Source organism: Cherax quadricarinatus, chromosome 8 (assembly GCF_038502225.1).
Source record: "Cherax quadricarinatus isolate ZL_2023a chromosome 8, ASM3850222v1, whole genome shotgun sequence".
Taxonomy (NCBI): domain Eukaryota; kingdom Metazoa; phylum Arthropoda; class Malacostraca; order Decapoda; family Parastacidae; genus Cherax; species Cherax quadricarinatus.
The window spans coordinates 22499277-22515728 of NC_091299.1; the positions used below are offsets into that span (position 1 = coordinate 22499277).

Consider the following 16452-nt stretch of genomic DNA (forward strand, 5'->3'; position numbering starts at 1 on the left):
GATGGTTCACTTTCATGAACACACAATGCTTGATGGTTCACTTTCATGAACACACAATGCTTGATGGTTCACTTTCATGAACACACAGTGCTTGATGATTTACTTTCATGAATACACAGTGCTTGATGATTCACTTTCATGAATACACAGTGCTTGATGATTCACTTTCATGAATACACAATGCTTGATGGTTCACTTTCATGAACACACAGTGCTTGATGATTCACTTTCATGAATACACAGTGCTTGATGATTCACTTTCATGAATACACAGTGCTTGATGATTTACTTTCATGAATACACAGTGCTTGATGATTCACTTTCATGAATACACAGTGCTTTATGATTCACTTTCATGAATACACAATGCTTGATGGTTCACTTTCATGAACACACAATGCTTGATTGTTCACTTTCATGAACACAGAATGTTTGATGGTTCACTTTCATGAACACACAGTGTTTGACGATTCACTTTCATGAACACACAATGCTTGATGATTCACTTTCATGAACACACAATGCTTGATGGTTCACTTTCATGAACACACAATGCTTGATGATTCACTTTCAGGAACACACAGTGCTTGACGATTCACTTTCATGAACACACAATGCTTGATGGTTCACTTTCAGGAACACACAGTGCTTGATGATTCACTTTCATGAATACACAGTGCTTGATGATTTACTTTGATGAATACACAGTGCTTGATGATTCACTTTCATGAATACACAGTGCTTGATGATTCACTTTCATGAATACACAATGCTTGATGGTTCACTTTCATGAACACACAGTGCTTGATGATTCACTTTCATGAATACACAGTGCTTGATGATTCACTTTCATGAATACACAGTGCTTGATGGTTCACTTTCATGAATACACAGTGCTTGATGATTCACTTTCATGAACACACACAATGCTTGATGATTCACTTTCATGAACACACACAATGCTTGATGATTCACTTTCATAAACACACAGTGCTTGATGGTTCACTTTCATGAACACACAGTGCTTGATGATTCACTTTCATGAACACACAGTGCTTGATGGTTCACTTTCATGAACACAGTGCTTGATGGTTCACTTTCATGAACACACAGTAGTAGTACTGGAGGCGGCTGTGTGGCTCATCATAGGATGCCGCCTTTTTCACACCTATGTGCTAATGACCTTTTTTGTCACACCTATGTGCTAATGACCTTTTTCACACCTATGTGCTAATTACCTTAACCCCGCCCACGACCCCCGCCCACGACCCCCCCTCCGCGCCCCCCCGCACCCCCCCCCCGGCCCCGCCCCCCCCCCCCCGCGCCCCCGACCCCCCCCCCGCGCCCTTGCTCCCCCCGCCCGTCGCGCTGACCCACCAGCCCCGCCGCGCCATCGCGCCCCGCCCGCGCCCCTCGCGCCCGCCCTGCGCCTTCTGCAGCGTCGTCCGGATCGCCCCCGCGCCCCGAATTTTTTTCCGATTTTTTTCAAAATTTTTTTGAATTTCTTGTGCTCTCCTCCGATCAAATTTTTGAGGTTCCCCCCTCCCACTTTCACCCCCACCCCAACTTTTTTTTTCTCGATAATAACAAGACTCCATCTCCTGGGATCAAGGTTTTCTCCTCCATCTCCTTGGATCAAGTTTTTTTGGATTTCCCCCTCTGGGGGTAAGCATTCAAATGAACTCATCCTATTGGGGCATGGTGCTCTCTCTTACTACAGGTCTAAACAAGTGTGACGTCAGTATTCCTCTCATTAAGTTAAATGAACTAAAAAGTGTGTTTACTCGGCGGTCAGTGACGTCACGTGATGACCTCACACATACAAGCTGAATCTTGTCGACTTCCCCCCTATGTCAGTGACGTCACGCGATGGCCGCACACACCTCACTTTACTTTGACACCTTCAAAACACTCTCATAAATCATTTGAACACTCACAAAAATACCTTTGAACATTTCCAAACAACACTGAAACACTTCCAAAATATCATTTTGAATACTCCCAAATAAGATTTGACAGCTCTAATTTATCTGCACTTACACATTTCATTAAATTACAACTCATCCCCCCAAACTCCTCCCTCAGTCTCCAGACTTCACAACATTATCACAAAAACTAACTCAAACACTTTACTTTGAACATCACCAAAAAACACAATCAATTACCTTTAAATACTCCAAAAACATCATTCGAACACCCCCAAATCACATCTGAATACTCCCAGAACACCTTCATAAGTACTCTTGCACATCATTTGAACACCTTCAAAAACACCTTTGAACATTTCCAAACAACACTGAAACACTTCCAAAACACCATTTGAAAACTCCCAAATACACCATTGAATAGTACTAAAACACCACTGAATACACTCAAAACACCACCAAAATCACCATAAACTAAGATCAACACCCACACCCCACAACACACACAACCCACATCACCCACACCCCACAACACACACAACCCACATCACCCACAACCCACAACACCCACATCCCACATTATTTTTCTCGTTTTAACTGATTTCATCAGAAAAAGTCACAACAACAAACCACAACTTATAACCACTTTTCAGCATCTCTAGTTCGACAAACAACACCCACAACCCTCATCAATTACCAATTTATTCACACTTTTTTTTCCCCTTCTTTTTACTAAATCTTAAATGTAATACACATTCCTCTTTACATTACTAAAATTCTAATAAAATCCTCTCCATACCCATGTCCTTGTAGCCACATAAATTGATATTATACTCGTATCAACTAATCTCACTACCCAACTATTGCGACATGTTTCAACATCCTCCATTTTTTCCAATATATCATAACTTTTCAATTCTATAATTTCTTTTTAAAATATTCACACATTACCTTTATTTTCAGTAAAATCTCCCCATATTTCATTAAATTTTTAATACAACCCTCCCCATACCTCTCTCCATCTCACCCGCATTTCTTCACATCCACTCACATATCTCCCAACACACCTCTTCTGAACACACACAAAAATCACATTTCACATCCACAAATGCATCTCATCACCCATCTCAAATTCCACTAAAATCACCGTAACCAAGATATTCACAAAACTCTATGACCACCTAACACACACACACACACACACACACACACACACACACACACACACACACACACACACACACACACACACACACACACACACACACACACACACCTAACCTAACCTAACCTAACCTAACCGAACCTAACCTAACCTAACCTAACCTAACCTAACCTAACCTAACCTAGCCTAACATAACCTAACTTAACCTGACCTAACCTAACTTAACCTAACCTAACCTAACCTAACCTAACCTAACCTAACCTAACCTAACCTATCCTTACCTAACCTAACCTAACCTAACCTAACCGAACCGAACCGAACCTAATCTAACCTAACCTAACCTAACCTAACCTAACCTAACCTAACCTAGCCTAACCTAACCTAACCTAACCTAACCTAACCTAACCTAACCTAACCTATCTTAACCTAACCTAACCTAACCAAACCAAACTGAAACGAACATAACCTAACCTAACCTAACCTAACCTAACCTATCCTAACCTAACCTAACCTAACCTAACCTAACCTAACCTAACCTATCCTATCCTAACCTAACCTAGCCTAACCTAACCTAACCTAACCTAACCGAACCTATCCTAACCTAGCCTAACCTAACCTAACCTAACCTAACCGAACCTATCCTAACCTAACCTAACCTAACCTAACCTAACCTACCTAACCTAACCTAACCTAACTCAAATACACTAAAATCACTGTAACCATGATATTCAAAAAACTCTATGACCACCTAACACACACACACACACACACACACACACACACACACACACACACACACACACACACACACACACACACACACACACACACACCTCACTTTACTTTGAACACCTTCAAAACACTCTCATACATCATTTGAGACCACCTTTTCTCAATATCTCTCATCCACAACCTTTATCATCTCACTACAGAAGAACCCCAAGATTACTTCGAACACTCTCATAAATCATTTGAATACTCACATAAACACATTTGAACATTTCCAAACAACACTGAAGCACTTCCAGAATATCATTTTGATTACTCCCAAATAAGATTTATCATCTCTAATTTATCTACACTTACACATTTCATTAAATTACAACACATCCACCATACTACTCCCTCAGTCTCCAGACTTTACAACATTAACACAATAACTAACTCATACACTTATGATATGAGACATTACCATATCTAACACACTGACTAACTTTGAACCAACTCTGAACACCACTGATCTTCTTCAAAAAATACTCTGCACATCATTTGAACACCTTCAAAAAACACCATCAAACACCTCCGAATACTCCCAAAACACTACTGATTACTACCAAATCACCGTCAAAATCACCAGAAACTAAGTTTAACATCACTATCCAACATCCTTTTTATAGAAATCCCCTCAAATCACTATAACCAAGAACTCCCTCCCCATTTGGCGCATAAAAAAAAGCATGAACACAAACCTAATACGCAAACAGTACATGATCACCATCAACTGAAAACATATCTTGTACACACACACATAATCTAAGACAACCACCAACTACAATCACCCATATTCACTTACCTCAAAAATCACTAATATCACAGAAAACACTCATTTTTATAAACATTTCACACACAAAAAAAATCATGTTTGACAATATCTAAACGCACTCACCTCACTACCACCAACACACGATGTCACACCTCACAGGACCGACGAGCTCACCTCCAGTGACGTCACACTCCCATTGTGTTACTTGGTGGTTGGTAACATCACACCCAACCCACCTTGTTTCAACCTGTTGTACCCTACATTATCTAAGAACACTATATCCAAGACGATTACCAGATTTTATGACCCCACCACCAAGATCACAGAAAACACACATTTTTATAATTATTCACACAAAAATCACGATCACCAATTCCATATCACCCACATCTTATACATTTCAATCACAAATTTAAGACATGAGACATACACACCAAATCTAAGACATTCACCTCCAACTAAGACATACACAACTTAACTAAGATATACACCAAAAACCTATACTTGACATCTTGCGGTATGAATATTCATACCGCATTTATGTTGCATATCACATTTCCTCATCCACATCACCCCTAAAACATCCTTCCTTATTCATTCCGTATATCTCCTAGAGTTGTTTTTAACCCCGACGGGCCCATCACGACGTAGGAGACAGAGCAACCATCACCACTCCAACACCACCTACTACACTCTGGCTCCTACGTCGTGATGGGCCCGTCGGGGTTAAAACAACTCTAGGAGATATACGGAATGAATAAGGAAGGATGTTTTAGGGATGATGTGGATGAGGAAATGTGATATGCAACATAAATGCGGTATGAATATTCATACCGCAATATGTCAAGTATAGGTTTTTGGTGTATGTCTTAGTTAAGTTGTGTATGTCTTATTTGTGTGAAATGTTTATAAAAATGAGTGTTTTCTGTAATATTAGTGATTTTTGAGGTAAGTGAATATGGGTGATTGTAGTTGGTGGTTGTCTTAGATTATGTGTGTGTGTACAAGATATGTTTTCAGTTGATGGTGATCATGTACTAAGTGTTTGCGTATTAGGTTTGTGTTCATGTTTTTTTTTATGCGCCAAATGGGGAGGGAGTTCTTGGTTATAGTGATTTGAGGGGATTTCTATAAAAAGGATGTTGGATGGTGATGTTAAACTTAGTTTCTGGTGATTTTGACGGTGATTTGGTAGTAATCAGTAGTGTTTTGGGAGTATTCGGAGGTGTTTGATGGTGTTTTTTGAAGGTGTTCAAATGATGTGCAGAGTATTTTTTGAAGAAGATCAGTGGTGTTCAGAGTTGGTTCAAAGTTAGTCAGTGTGTTAGATATGGTAATGTCTCATATCATAAGTGTATGAGTTAGTTATTGTGTTAATGTTGTAAAGTCTGGAGACTGAGGGAACAGTAATATGGACCAGTATTGTATTTAATGAAATATGTAAGTAGTAGATAAATTCAAAGTAGAAATGATAAATAATTACGGGAAGCTGTCAAATGATATTCTGGAAGAAAGTAGTAATTGTTTGAAACCAATCAATATAAGATGCTAGGAGATTCTTAAATCAACCATGAGCTATGTCAGTAATAATCTTGGGGAAAACTACTGTATAGATGACATAAAGGTTATGATGATGAGATAATTATGAAAAGGTGGTCAACATGTATGATGAGTGTTTTGGGGTAATTCATAAAGTAAAGTAACAACCTAATATGTGTAACAATAATGTGTGTAAGCTGTGTGTAATGTGTAATGTGTGTGTGTGTGTGTAATATGCCTAATGTGTGTGTAAGTTAGGTGGATCATAAGACCCCAATATCATGGCAAGTGTATTTTAGTGTACTTTGGAGTTAGTTAAGAACAAGTAGGCAAATTAGTACCAAACAGGTTAGGATCATTCAATAGGAGGCCAGGAACCAGGTAGAATTGCCAGTTAGGCAGGCTAGGACTAGTTCAGCTAGGTAAGGGGTTAGTTAGTAAGAAGAAGAAGAAAGGTTAGGTTATTGGATTATGGAATTCAAATCTGCTTAGGGAATTAGTTAAATTGAATTGCCACAAATTAAGAATTAAATTAAGTTGGCTAGGCTAGGTTCTACTGGAATTAAGTTAGCCCAGGCCAGAACATTAGGATAGACCCAGGTTATTAGTTAGGTTAGGTCAAGGTTAGAACCAAATGCCAAGTTAGAACAAGATAGCAAGGTTCCAGTAAAGGACAGAATTAGGTTAGACCAGGCCAAACTTAGATGGGCCAGCCATTCCAGGTTAGAATTATTGAACCACCTTAATTGGCATTGGGAGAGTTACAGGAGGCCAGGCCAGGACCTGACAGCTAGCCAGGTGGCAGGAACAGGAATGTTAGTTAGGTCCAAGCCATTGGATCAGGCCTTGCAGGTTGAGAACAAGGTTGGAAGCCAGGTGAGAGGCAGAACCAGGTTGCCAGTTGATGCCAGGTTAATTCCAGGATCGGTTCAGGTTCGGCCTGGGCTAGGTTAAGCAGGTTCCAAGCAGTTAGGCTAGCAGGTTGTGTTAAGTTACCAGGTTGAATTGAACGAGTTAGGCTTAGGAAGTTAGGTTGTTAGCAGTTAGGTTAGGTTAGGTCAGGTTGGGATTGGGCTTAGGGTTAAGAAGGGATTAAGGCATTAGACAGGATTAGGTTGGAGTTAGGTTAGGTTGAGTTCGTTGGGGTTAGGGTTCTTGAGTTAGGTTAAGATGAGGTTAGGTTAAGTTAGGTTAGGTTGGAGTTGGAGGCTAGGTTAGGGGTTGGGAGGTTAGGTTAGGTTGTTAGGTTTGGTTAGGGTTTGGTTAGGTTTGGACTTAGGCTGGTTGAGGTTAGGTTGAGGTTAGCCTTTGGTTAGGTTAGGTTAGGATTGGGATTAGGTTAGCTTAGGTTAGGTTGGGATTGGAGGTTAGGTTATGTGGAAGTAATGAGTGTGTGTGTGTGTGTGTGTGTGTGTGTGTGTGTGTGTGTGTGTGTGTGTGTGTGTGTGTGTGTATTTGGTGGTCATAGAGTTTGTAAACATCTTAGCATGATGATTTTAGTGGAATTTGAGATAAGGGTGATGAGATGCATTTGTGCATGTGAAAATGTGATTTTTGTGTGTTCAGAAGAGGTGTGTTGGGAGATATGTGAGTGGATGTGAAGAAATACTTAAGTGAATGATGGAGAGGGTATGGGAGGGTTGTATTAAAAAATTTAATGAAATATGGGGAGATTTTACTGAAAATAAAGGTAATAATGTGAATATTTTAAAAGAAATTATAGAATTGAAAAGTTATGATATATTGGAAAAAATGGAGGATGTTGAAACATGTCGCAATAGTTGGATAGTGAGATTAGTTGATACGAGTATAATATCAACTTTATGTGGCTACAAGGACATGGTATGGAGAGGATTTTATTAGAATTTTAGTAATGTAAGAGGAATGTGTATTACATTTAAGATTCAGGTAAAAAGAAGGGGAAAAAAGTGAATGGAAATTCATTAATTGATTGATGAGGGTTGTGGGTGTTGTTTATCGAACTAGAGATGCTGAAAGTAGGTTATAAGTTGTAGGGTTGTTGTTGTGACTTTTCTGATGAAATCCAGTTAAAACGAAAAAGAAAATGTAGGGAATGTGGGAGTTGTATTATTGTTATGGGTGATGTGGGTTGTGTGTGTTGTGGGGTGTAAGGGTGATGTGGGTTGTGTGTGTTGTAAGGGTGTGGTGATGAGGGTTAATGGGTGTTGTGGGTTGTGCTGGGGTGTTGATCTTAGTTTATGGTGATTTTGGTGGTGTTTTGAGTGTATTCAGTGGTGTTTTAGTAGTATTCAGTGGTGTATTTGGGAGTACTCAAATGGTGTCTTGAGGTTATTCAAAGGTGTGATTATAAGTTGTGGGTTGTTGTTGTTGTGACTTTCTGATGAAATTAGTTAAAACGAGAAAAAAATTGTGGGGTGTGGGTGATGTGGGTTGTGTGTGTTGTGGGGTGTGGGTGATGTGGGTTGTGTGTGTTGTGGGGTGTGGGTGATGTGGGTTGTGGGTGTTGTGGGATGTGGGTGTTGTGGGTGTTGTTGTCGAACTAGAGATACCGAAAAAGATGTTATAAGTGGGTTGTTGTTGTGACTTTTTCTGATGAAATTAGTTAAAAAGAGAAAAAATTGTGGGGTGTGGGTGTTGTGGGTTGTGGGTGTTGTGGGTTGTGGGTGATGTGGGATGTGGGATGTGGGTGTTGATCTTAGTTTATGGTGATTTTGGTGGTGTTTTGAGTGTATTCAGTGGTGTTTTAGTACTATTCAATGGTGTATTTGGGAGTTTTCAAATTGTGTTTTGGAAGTGTTTCAGTGTTGTTTGGAAATGTTCAAAGGTGTTTTTGAAGGTGTTCAAATGATGTGCAAGAGTACTTATGAAGGTGTTCTGGGAGTATTCAGATGTGATTTGGGGGTGTTCGAATGATGTTTTTGGAGTATTTAAAGGTAATTGATTGTGTTTTTTGGTGATGTTCAAAGTAAAGTGTTTGAGTTAGTTTTTGTGATAATGTTGTGAAGTCTGGAGACTGAGGGAGGAGTTTGGGGGGATGAGTTGTAATTTAATGAAATGTGTAAGTGCAGATAAATTAGAGCTGTCAAATCTTATTTGGGAGTATTCAAAATGATATTTTGGAAGTGTTTCAGTGTTGTTTGGAAATGTTCAAAGGTATTTTTGTGAGTGTTCAAATGATTTATGAGAGTGTTTTGAAGGTGTCAAAGTAAAGTGAGGTGTGTGCGGCCATCGCGTGACGTCACTGACATAGGGGGGAAGTCGACAAGATTGAGCCTGTATGTGTGAGGTCATCACGTGACGTCACTGACCGTCGAGTAAACACACTTTTTAGTTCATTTAACTTAATGAGAGGAATACTGACGTCACACTTGTTTAGACCTGTAGTAAGAGAGAGCACCATGCCCCAATAGGAGGAGTTCATTTGAATGCTTACCCCCAGAGGGGGAAATCCAAAAAAACTTGATCCAAGGAGATAGTGCTTGATGGTTCACTTTTATGAACACAGAATGCTTGATGCTTCACTTTTATGAACACAGAATGCTTGATGGTTCACTTTCATGAACACACAATGCTTGATGATTCACTTTCATGAACACACAGTGCTTGATGATTCACTTGCATGAACACACAATGCTTGATGATTCACTTTCATGAACTCAGAATGGTTGATGGTTCACTTTCATGAACTCAGAATGGTTGACGGTTCACTTTCATGAGCACACAATGCTTGATGGTTCACTTTCATGAACACAGAATGCTTGATGGTTCACTTTCACGAACACACAGTGCTTGATGGTTCACTTTCATGAACACACAGTGCTTGATGGTTCACTTTCATGAACACAGTGCTTGATGGTTCACTTTCATGAACACAGTGCTTGATGGTTCACTTTCATGAACACAGAATGCTTGATGGTTCACTTTCACGAACACACAGTGCTTGATGGTTCACTTTCATGAACACAGAATGCTTGATGGTTCACTTTCATGAACACACAGTGCTTGATGGTTCACTTTCATGAACACAGTGCTTGATGGTTCACTTTCATGAACACAGTGCTTGATGGTTCACTTTCATGAACACAGAATGTTTGATGGCTCACTTTCATGAATACATAGTGCTTGATGGTTCACTTTCATGAACACAGAATGCTTGATGGTTCACTTTCATGAACACACAGTGCTTGATGGTTCACTTTCATGAACGCAGAATGCTTGATGGTTCACTTTCATGAACACACAGTGCTTGATGGTTCACTTTCATGAACACAGAATGTTTGATGGCTCACTTTCATGAATACACAGTGCTTGATGGCTCACTCTCATGAACACAGAATGCTTGATGGTTCACTTTCATGAACACAGAATACTTGACGGTTCACTTTCATGAACACACAGTGCTTGATGGCTCACTTTCATGAATACACAGTGCTTGATGGTTCACTTTCATGAACGCAGAATGCTTGATGGTTCACTTCCATGAGCACACAGTGCTTGATGGTTCACTTTCATGAACACAGAATACTTGACGGTTAACTTTCATGAACACACAGTGCTTGATGGTTCACTTTCATGAACGCAGAATGCTTGATGGTTCACTTCCATGAGCACACAGTGCTTGATGGTTCACTTTCATGAACACAGAATGCTTGATGGTTCACTTTCATGAACACAGAATGCTTGATGGTTCACTTTCATGAACACACAGTGCTTGATGGTTCACTTTCATGAACACATAGCGATTGATGGTTCACTTTCATGAACACAGAATGCTTGATGGTTCACTTTCATGAACACAGAATGCTTGATGGTTCACTTTCATGAACACACAGTGCTTGATGGTTCACTTTCATGAACACATAGCGATTGATGGTTCACTTTCATGAACACACAATGCTTGATGGTTCACTTTCATGAACACACAGTGCTTGATGGTTCACTTTCATGAACACATAGCGATTGATGGTTCACTTTCATGAACACAGAATGCTTGATGGTTCACTTTCATGAACACACAGTGCTTGATGGTTCACTTTCATGAACACACAATGCTTTATGGTTCACTTTCATGAACACAGAATGCTTGATGGTTCACTTTCATGAACACAGAATGCTTGATGGTTCACTTTCATGAACACACAGTGCTTGATGGTTCACTTTCATGAACTCACAATGCTTGATGGTTCACTTTCATGAACACACAGTGCTTGATGGTTCACTTTCATGAACACACAATGCTTGATGGTTCACTTTCATGAACTCACAATGCTTGAAGGTTCACTTTCATGAACACAGAATGCTTGATGGTTCACTTTCATGAACACACAGTGCTTGATGGTTCACTTTTATGAACTCACAATGCTTGAAGGTTCACTTTCATGAACACAGAATGCTTGATGGTTCACTTTCATGAACACACAGTGCTTGATGGTTCACTTTTATGAACACACAGTGCTTGATGGTTCACTTTCATGAACACACAGTGCTTGATGGTTCACTTTCATGAACACACAATGCTTGATGGTTCACTTTCGTGAACACACAATGCTTGAAGGTTCACTTTCATGAACACACAATGCTTGATGGTTCACTTTCATGAACACACAGAATGCTTGATGGTTCACTTTCATGAACACACAGTGCTTGATGGTTCACTTTCACGAGCACACAGTGCTTGATGGTTCACTTTCATGAACACACAGTGCTTGATGGTTCACTTTCATGAACACACAGTGCTTGATGGTTCACTTTCATGAACACACAATGCTTGATGGTTCACTTTCATGAACACACAGTGCTTGATGGTTCACTTTCATGAACACACAATGCTTGATGGTTCACTTTCATGAACACAGAATGCTTGATGGTTCACTTTCACGAACACAGTTCTTGGTGTTTCACTTTCATGAACACACAATGCTTGATGGTTCACTTTCATGAACACACAATGCTTGATGGTTCACTTTCATGAACACACAGTGCTTGATGGTTCACTTTCATGAACACAGAATGCTTGATGGTTCACTTTCATGAACACAGAATGCTTGATGGTTCACTTTCATGAACACACAGTGCTTGATGGTTCACTTTCATGAACACACAGTGCTTGATGGTTCACTTTCATGAACACACAGTGCTTGATGGTTCACTTTCATGAACACACAATGCTTGATGGTTCACTTTCATGAACACACAGTGCTTGATGGTTCACTTTCATGAACACACAATGCTTGATGGTTCACTTTCATGAACACAGAATGCTTGATGGTTCACTTTCACGAACACAGTTCTTGGTGTTTCACTTTCATGAACACACAATGCTTGATGGTTCACTTTCATGAACACACAATGCTTGATGGTTCACTTTCATGAACACACAGTGCTTGATGGTTCACTTTCACGAACACAGTTCTTGGTGTTTCACTTTCATGAACACACAATGCTTGATGGTTCACTTTCATGAACACACAGTGCTTGATGGTTCACTTTCATGAACACACAATGCTTGATGGTTCACTTTCATGAACACAGAATGCTTGATGGTTCACTTTCACGAACACAGTTCTTGGTGTTTCACTTTCATGAACACACAGTGCTTGATGGTTCACTTTTATGAACACTTAATGCTCTATAAAGATGTAACAATTTGCAAATAAAACATAAAAAATGTGTTCCAGTCAGGCCTATTAAGGCCTACTTCCTAGGTGTATTTATGAGAATTTGTCAGATCTGCATGATTCGTGTGTTCCGGCTGGACTTTACGCTGCGTGACTGAATATGTAACGTTCGTACATATTTAGCCTCCTACACGAAAAAGTAATAGCTGAGCGTGTGTTTGCTTGCGTGGGCAGCGTGTTGCGTGCGACTGGAGCATAGAAGGAGCAGCACAGGAGGACAGGTGTGGCCTGTGTCACGGTGACGGTACACAGTGCGTCACCACCCGAGGTGTCTTCAACGTCACCAGGAGCTCTGGTTACGTCTCGGCCGTCACCTTCCCTCGTCTGGCCCGTAACGTCAAGGTCCGCGAGCTACGGGACGCCGCTAACTACCTGGCCCTGAGGGACAACGCTACTGGAAGATACTTCCTCAACGGGAACTGGTAAGTTCTGTACCCTGTGTAGGCTCCTCTCTCTCTCTCTCTCTCTTAGGTGCTACCTAAGAGCTAGTTAGGTGCTAACAGTTGCTAGCTAAGAGCTAGTTAGGAGCAACCTATTGCTAGCTAGTTGCTAGTTACGGGGTACATATTGTTAGCAAGATGCTACCTATTGGTACGTAAGAGCTACTTAGGCGCTACCTGTTGCTACCTGTTGCTACCTGTTGCTAGCTGGTGCTAGCTGCTGCATATTGCTAATTATAATAATAATATATTTACTACAAGTACATGTACAAGGTATACAGGCCTAGCTGACATCAATGACATACTAGTTTCTGCATACTGCTAGCTAGGTGCTAGTTACTTGCTTCTTTAGTTCACGCTTCTCACTGTTATTTTCTGGAGCTTCATGAGAGAAGTTATATACTCTTGTTATGGTTAGTAAAGGTGACACATGCCCAGTGCGGTGCTACACTGTAGTACAGCTACACTGTACTACAGCTACACTGTAGTACAGCTACACTGTAGTACAGCTACACTGTACTATAGCTACACTGTACTACAGCTACACTGTAGTACAGCTACACTGTACTACAGCTACACTGTACTATAGCTACACTGTACTACAGCTACACTGTAGTACAGCTACACTGTAGTACAGCTACACTGTAGTACAGCTACACTGTACTATAGCTACACTGTACTACAGCTACACTGTAGTACAGCTACACTGTAGTACAGCTACACTGTAGTACAGCTACACTGTACTATAGCTACACTGTACTACAGCTACACTGTAGTACAGCTACACTGTACTATAGCTACACTGTACTACAGCTACACTGTAGTACAGCTACACTGTAGTACAGCTACACTGTAGTACAGCTACACTGTAGTACAGCTACACTGTACTACAGCTACACTCTAGTACAGCTACACTGTAGTACAGCTACACTGTACTACAGCTACACTGTAGTACAGCTACACTGTAGTACAGCTACACTGTAGTACAGCTACACTGTACTACAGCTACACTGTAGTATAGCTACACTGTAGTATAGCTACACTGTAGGACAGCTACACTGTAGTACAGCTACACTGTAGTACAGCTACACTGTACTACAGCTACACTGTAGTATAGCTACACTGTAGTATAGCTACACTGTAGGACAGCTACACTGTAGTACAGCTACACTGTACTACAGCTACACTGTAGTATAGCTACATTGTAGGACAGCTACACTGTAGTACAGCTACACTGTAGTACAGCTACACTGTACTACAGCTACACTGTAGTATAGCTACACTGTAGGACAGCTACACTGTACTACAGCTCCACTGTAGTATAGCTACACTGTAGGACAGCTACACTGTAGTACAGCTACACTGTACTACAGCTACACTGTAGTATAGCTACACTGTAGTATAGCTACACTGTAGGACAGCTACACTGTAGTACAGCGACACTGTACTACAGCTACACTGTAGTATAGCTACACTGTAGGACAGCTACACTGTAGGACAGCTACACTGTAGGACAGCTACACTGTAGTACAGCTACACTGTAGGACAGCTACACTGTAGGACAGCTACACTGTAGGACAGCTACACTGTAGGACAGCTACACTGTAGGACAGCTACACTGTAGGACAGCTACACTGTAGGACAGCTACACTGTAGGACAGCTACACTGTAGGACAGCTACACTGTAGGACAGCTACTATGCACTACAGCTACACTGTAGGACAGCTATACTGTAGGACAGCTATACTGTAGTACAGCTACACTGTAGGACAGCTACCCTGTACTACAGCTACACTGTAGGACAGCTACACTATACTACAGCTACACTGTAGTACAGCTACACTGTACTACAGCTACACTGTAGTATAGCTACACTGTAGTATAGCTACACTGTAGGACAGCTACACTGTAGTACAGCTACACTGTACTACAGCTACACTGTAGTATAGCTACACTGTAGGACAGCTACACTGTAGTACAGCTACACTGTAGTACAGCTACACTGTACTACAGCTACACTGTAGTATAGCTACACTGTAGGACAGCTACACTGTACTACAGCTACACTGTAGTATAGCTACACTGTAGGACAGCTGCACTGTAGTACAGCTACACTGTACTACAGCTACACTGTAGTATAGCTACACTGTAGTATAGCTACACTGTAGGACAGCTACACTGTAGTACAGCGACACTGTACTACAGCTACACTGTAGTATAGCTACACTGTAGGACAGCTACACTGTAGGACAGCTACACTGTAGGACAGCTACACTGTAGTACAGCTACACTGTAGGACAGCTACACTGTAGGACAGCTACACTGTAGTACAGCTACACTGTAGGACAGCTACACTGTAGTACAGCTACACTGCAGGACAGCTACACTGTAGGACAGCTACACTGTAGGACAGCTACTGTAGGACAGCTACACCGTAGGACAGCTACTATGCACTACAGCTATACTGTAGGACAGCTATACTGTAGGACAGCTATACTGTAGTACAGCTACACTGTAGGACAGCTACACTGTACTACAGCTACACTGTAGGACAGCTACACTATACTACAGCTACACTGTAGGACAGCTACACTATACTACAGCTACACTGTAGGACAGCTATACTGTAGGACAGCTATACTGCAGTACAGCTACACTGTAGGACAGCTACACTATACTACAGCTACACTGTAGGACAGCTACACTGTAGGACAGCTACACTGTAGGACAGCTACACTGTAGGACAGCTACACTGTAGGACAGCTACACTATACTACAGCTACACTGTACTACAGCTACACTGTAGGACAGCTACACTGTACTACAGCTACACTGTAGGACAGCTACACTGTAGGACAGCTACACTGTAGGACAGTTACACTGTAGTACAGCTACATTGTTGGACAGCTACACTGTACTACAGCTACACTGTAGGACAGCTACACTGTACTACAGCTACACTGTAGGACAGCTACATTATACTACAGCTACACTGTAGGACAGCTAGACTGTACTACAGCTACACTGTAGGACAGCTACATTATACTACAGCTACAATGTAGGACAGCTACACTGTAGGACCGCTACACTATACTGCAGCTACACTGTAGGACGGCTACACTGTAGGACAGCTACACTGTAGGACAGCTACACTGTACTACAGTTACACTGTACTACAGCT

General features: G+C 41.1%; 1 protein-coding gene across 1 annotated transcript in view; it reads left to right on the forward strand.

The window, feature by feature from the left end:
- The window catches only part of LOC128685248 (A disintegrin and metalloproteinase with thrombospondin motifs 6-like), a 267981-nt gene that overhangs the window by 232081 nt on the left and 19448 nt on the right, over positions 1-16452 (forward strand). The window contains exon 14 of the mRNA XM_070082935.1: positions 13006-13253. Coding sequence (XP_069939036.1) covers positions 13006-13253 — 248 coding nt within the window. The remainder of the gene's footprint in view (positions 1-13005; positions 13254-16452) is intronic.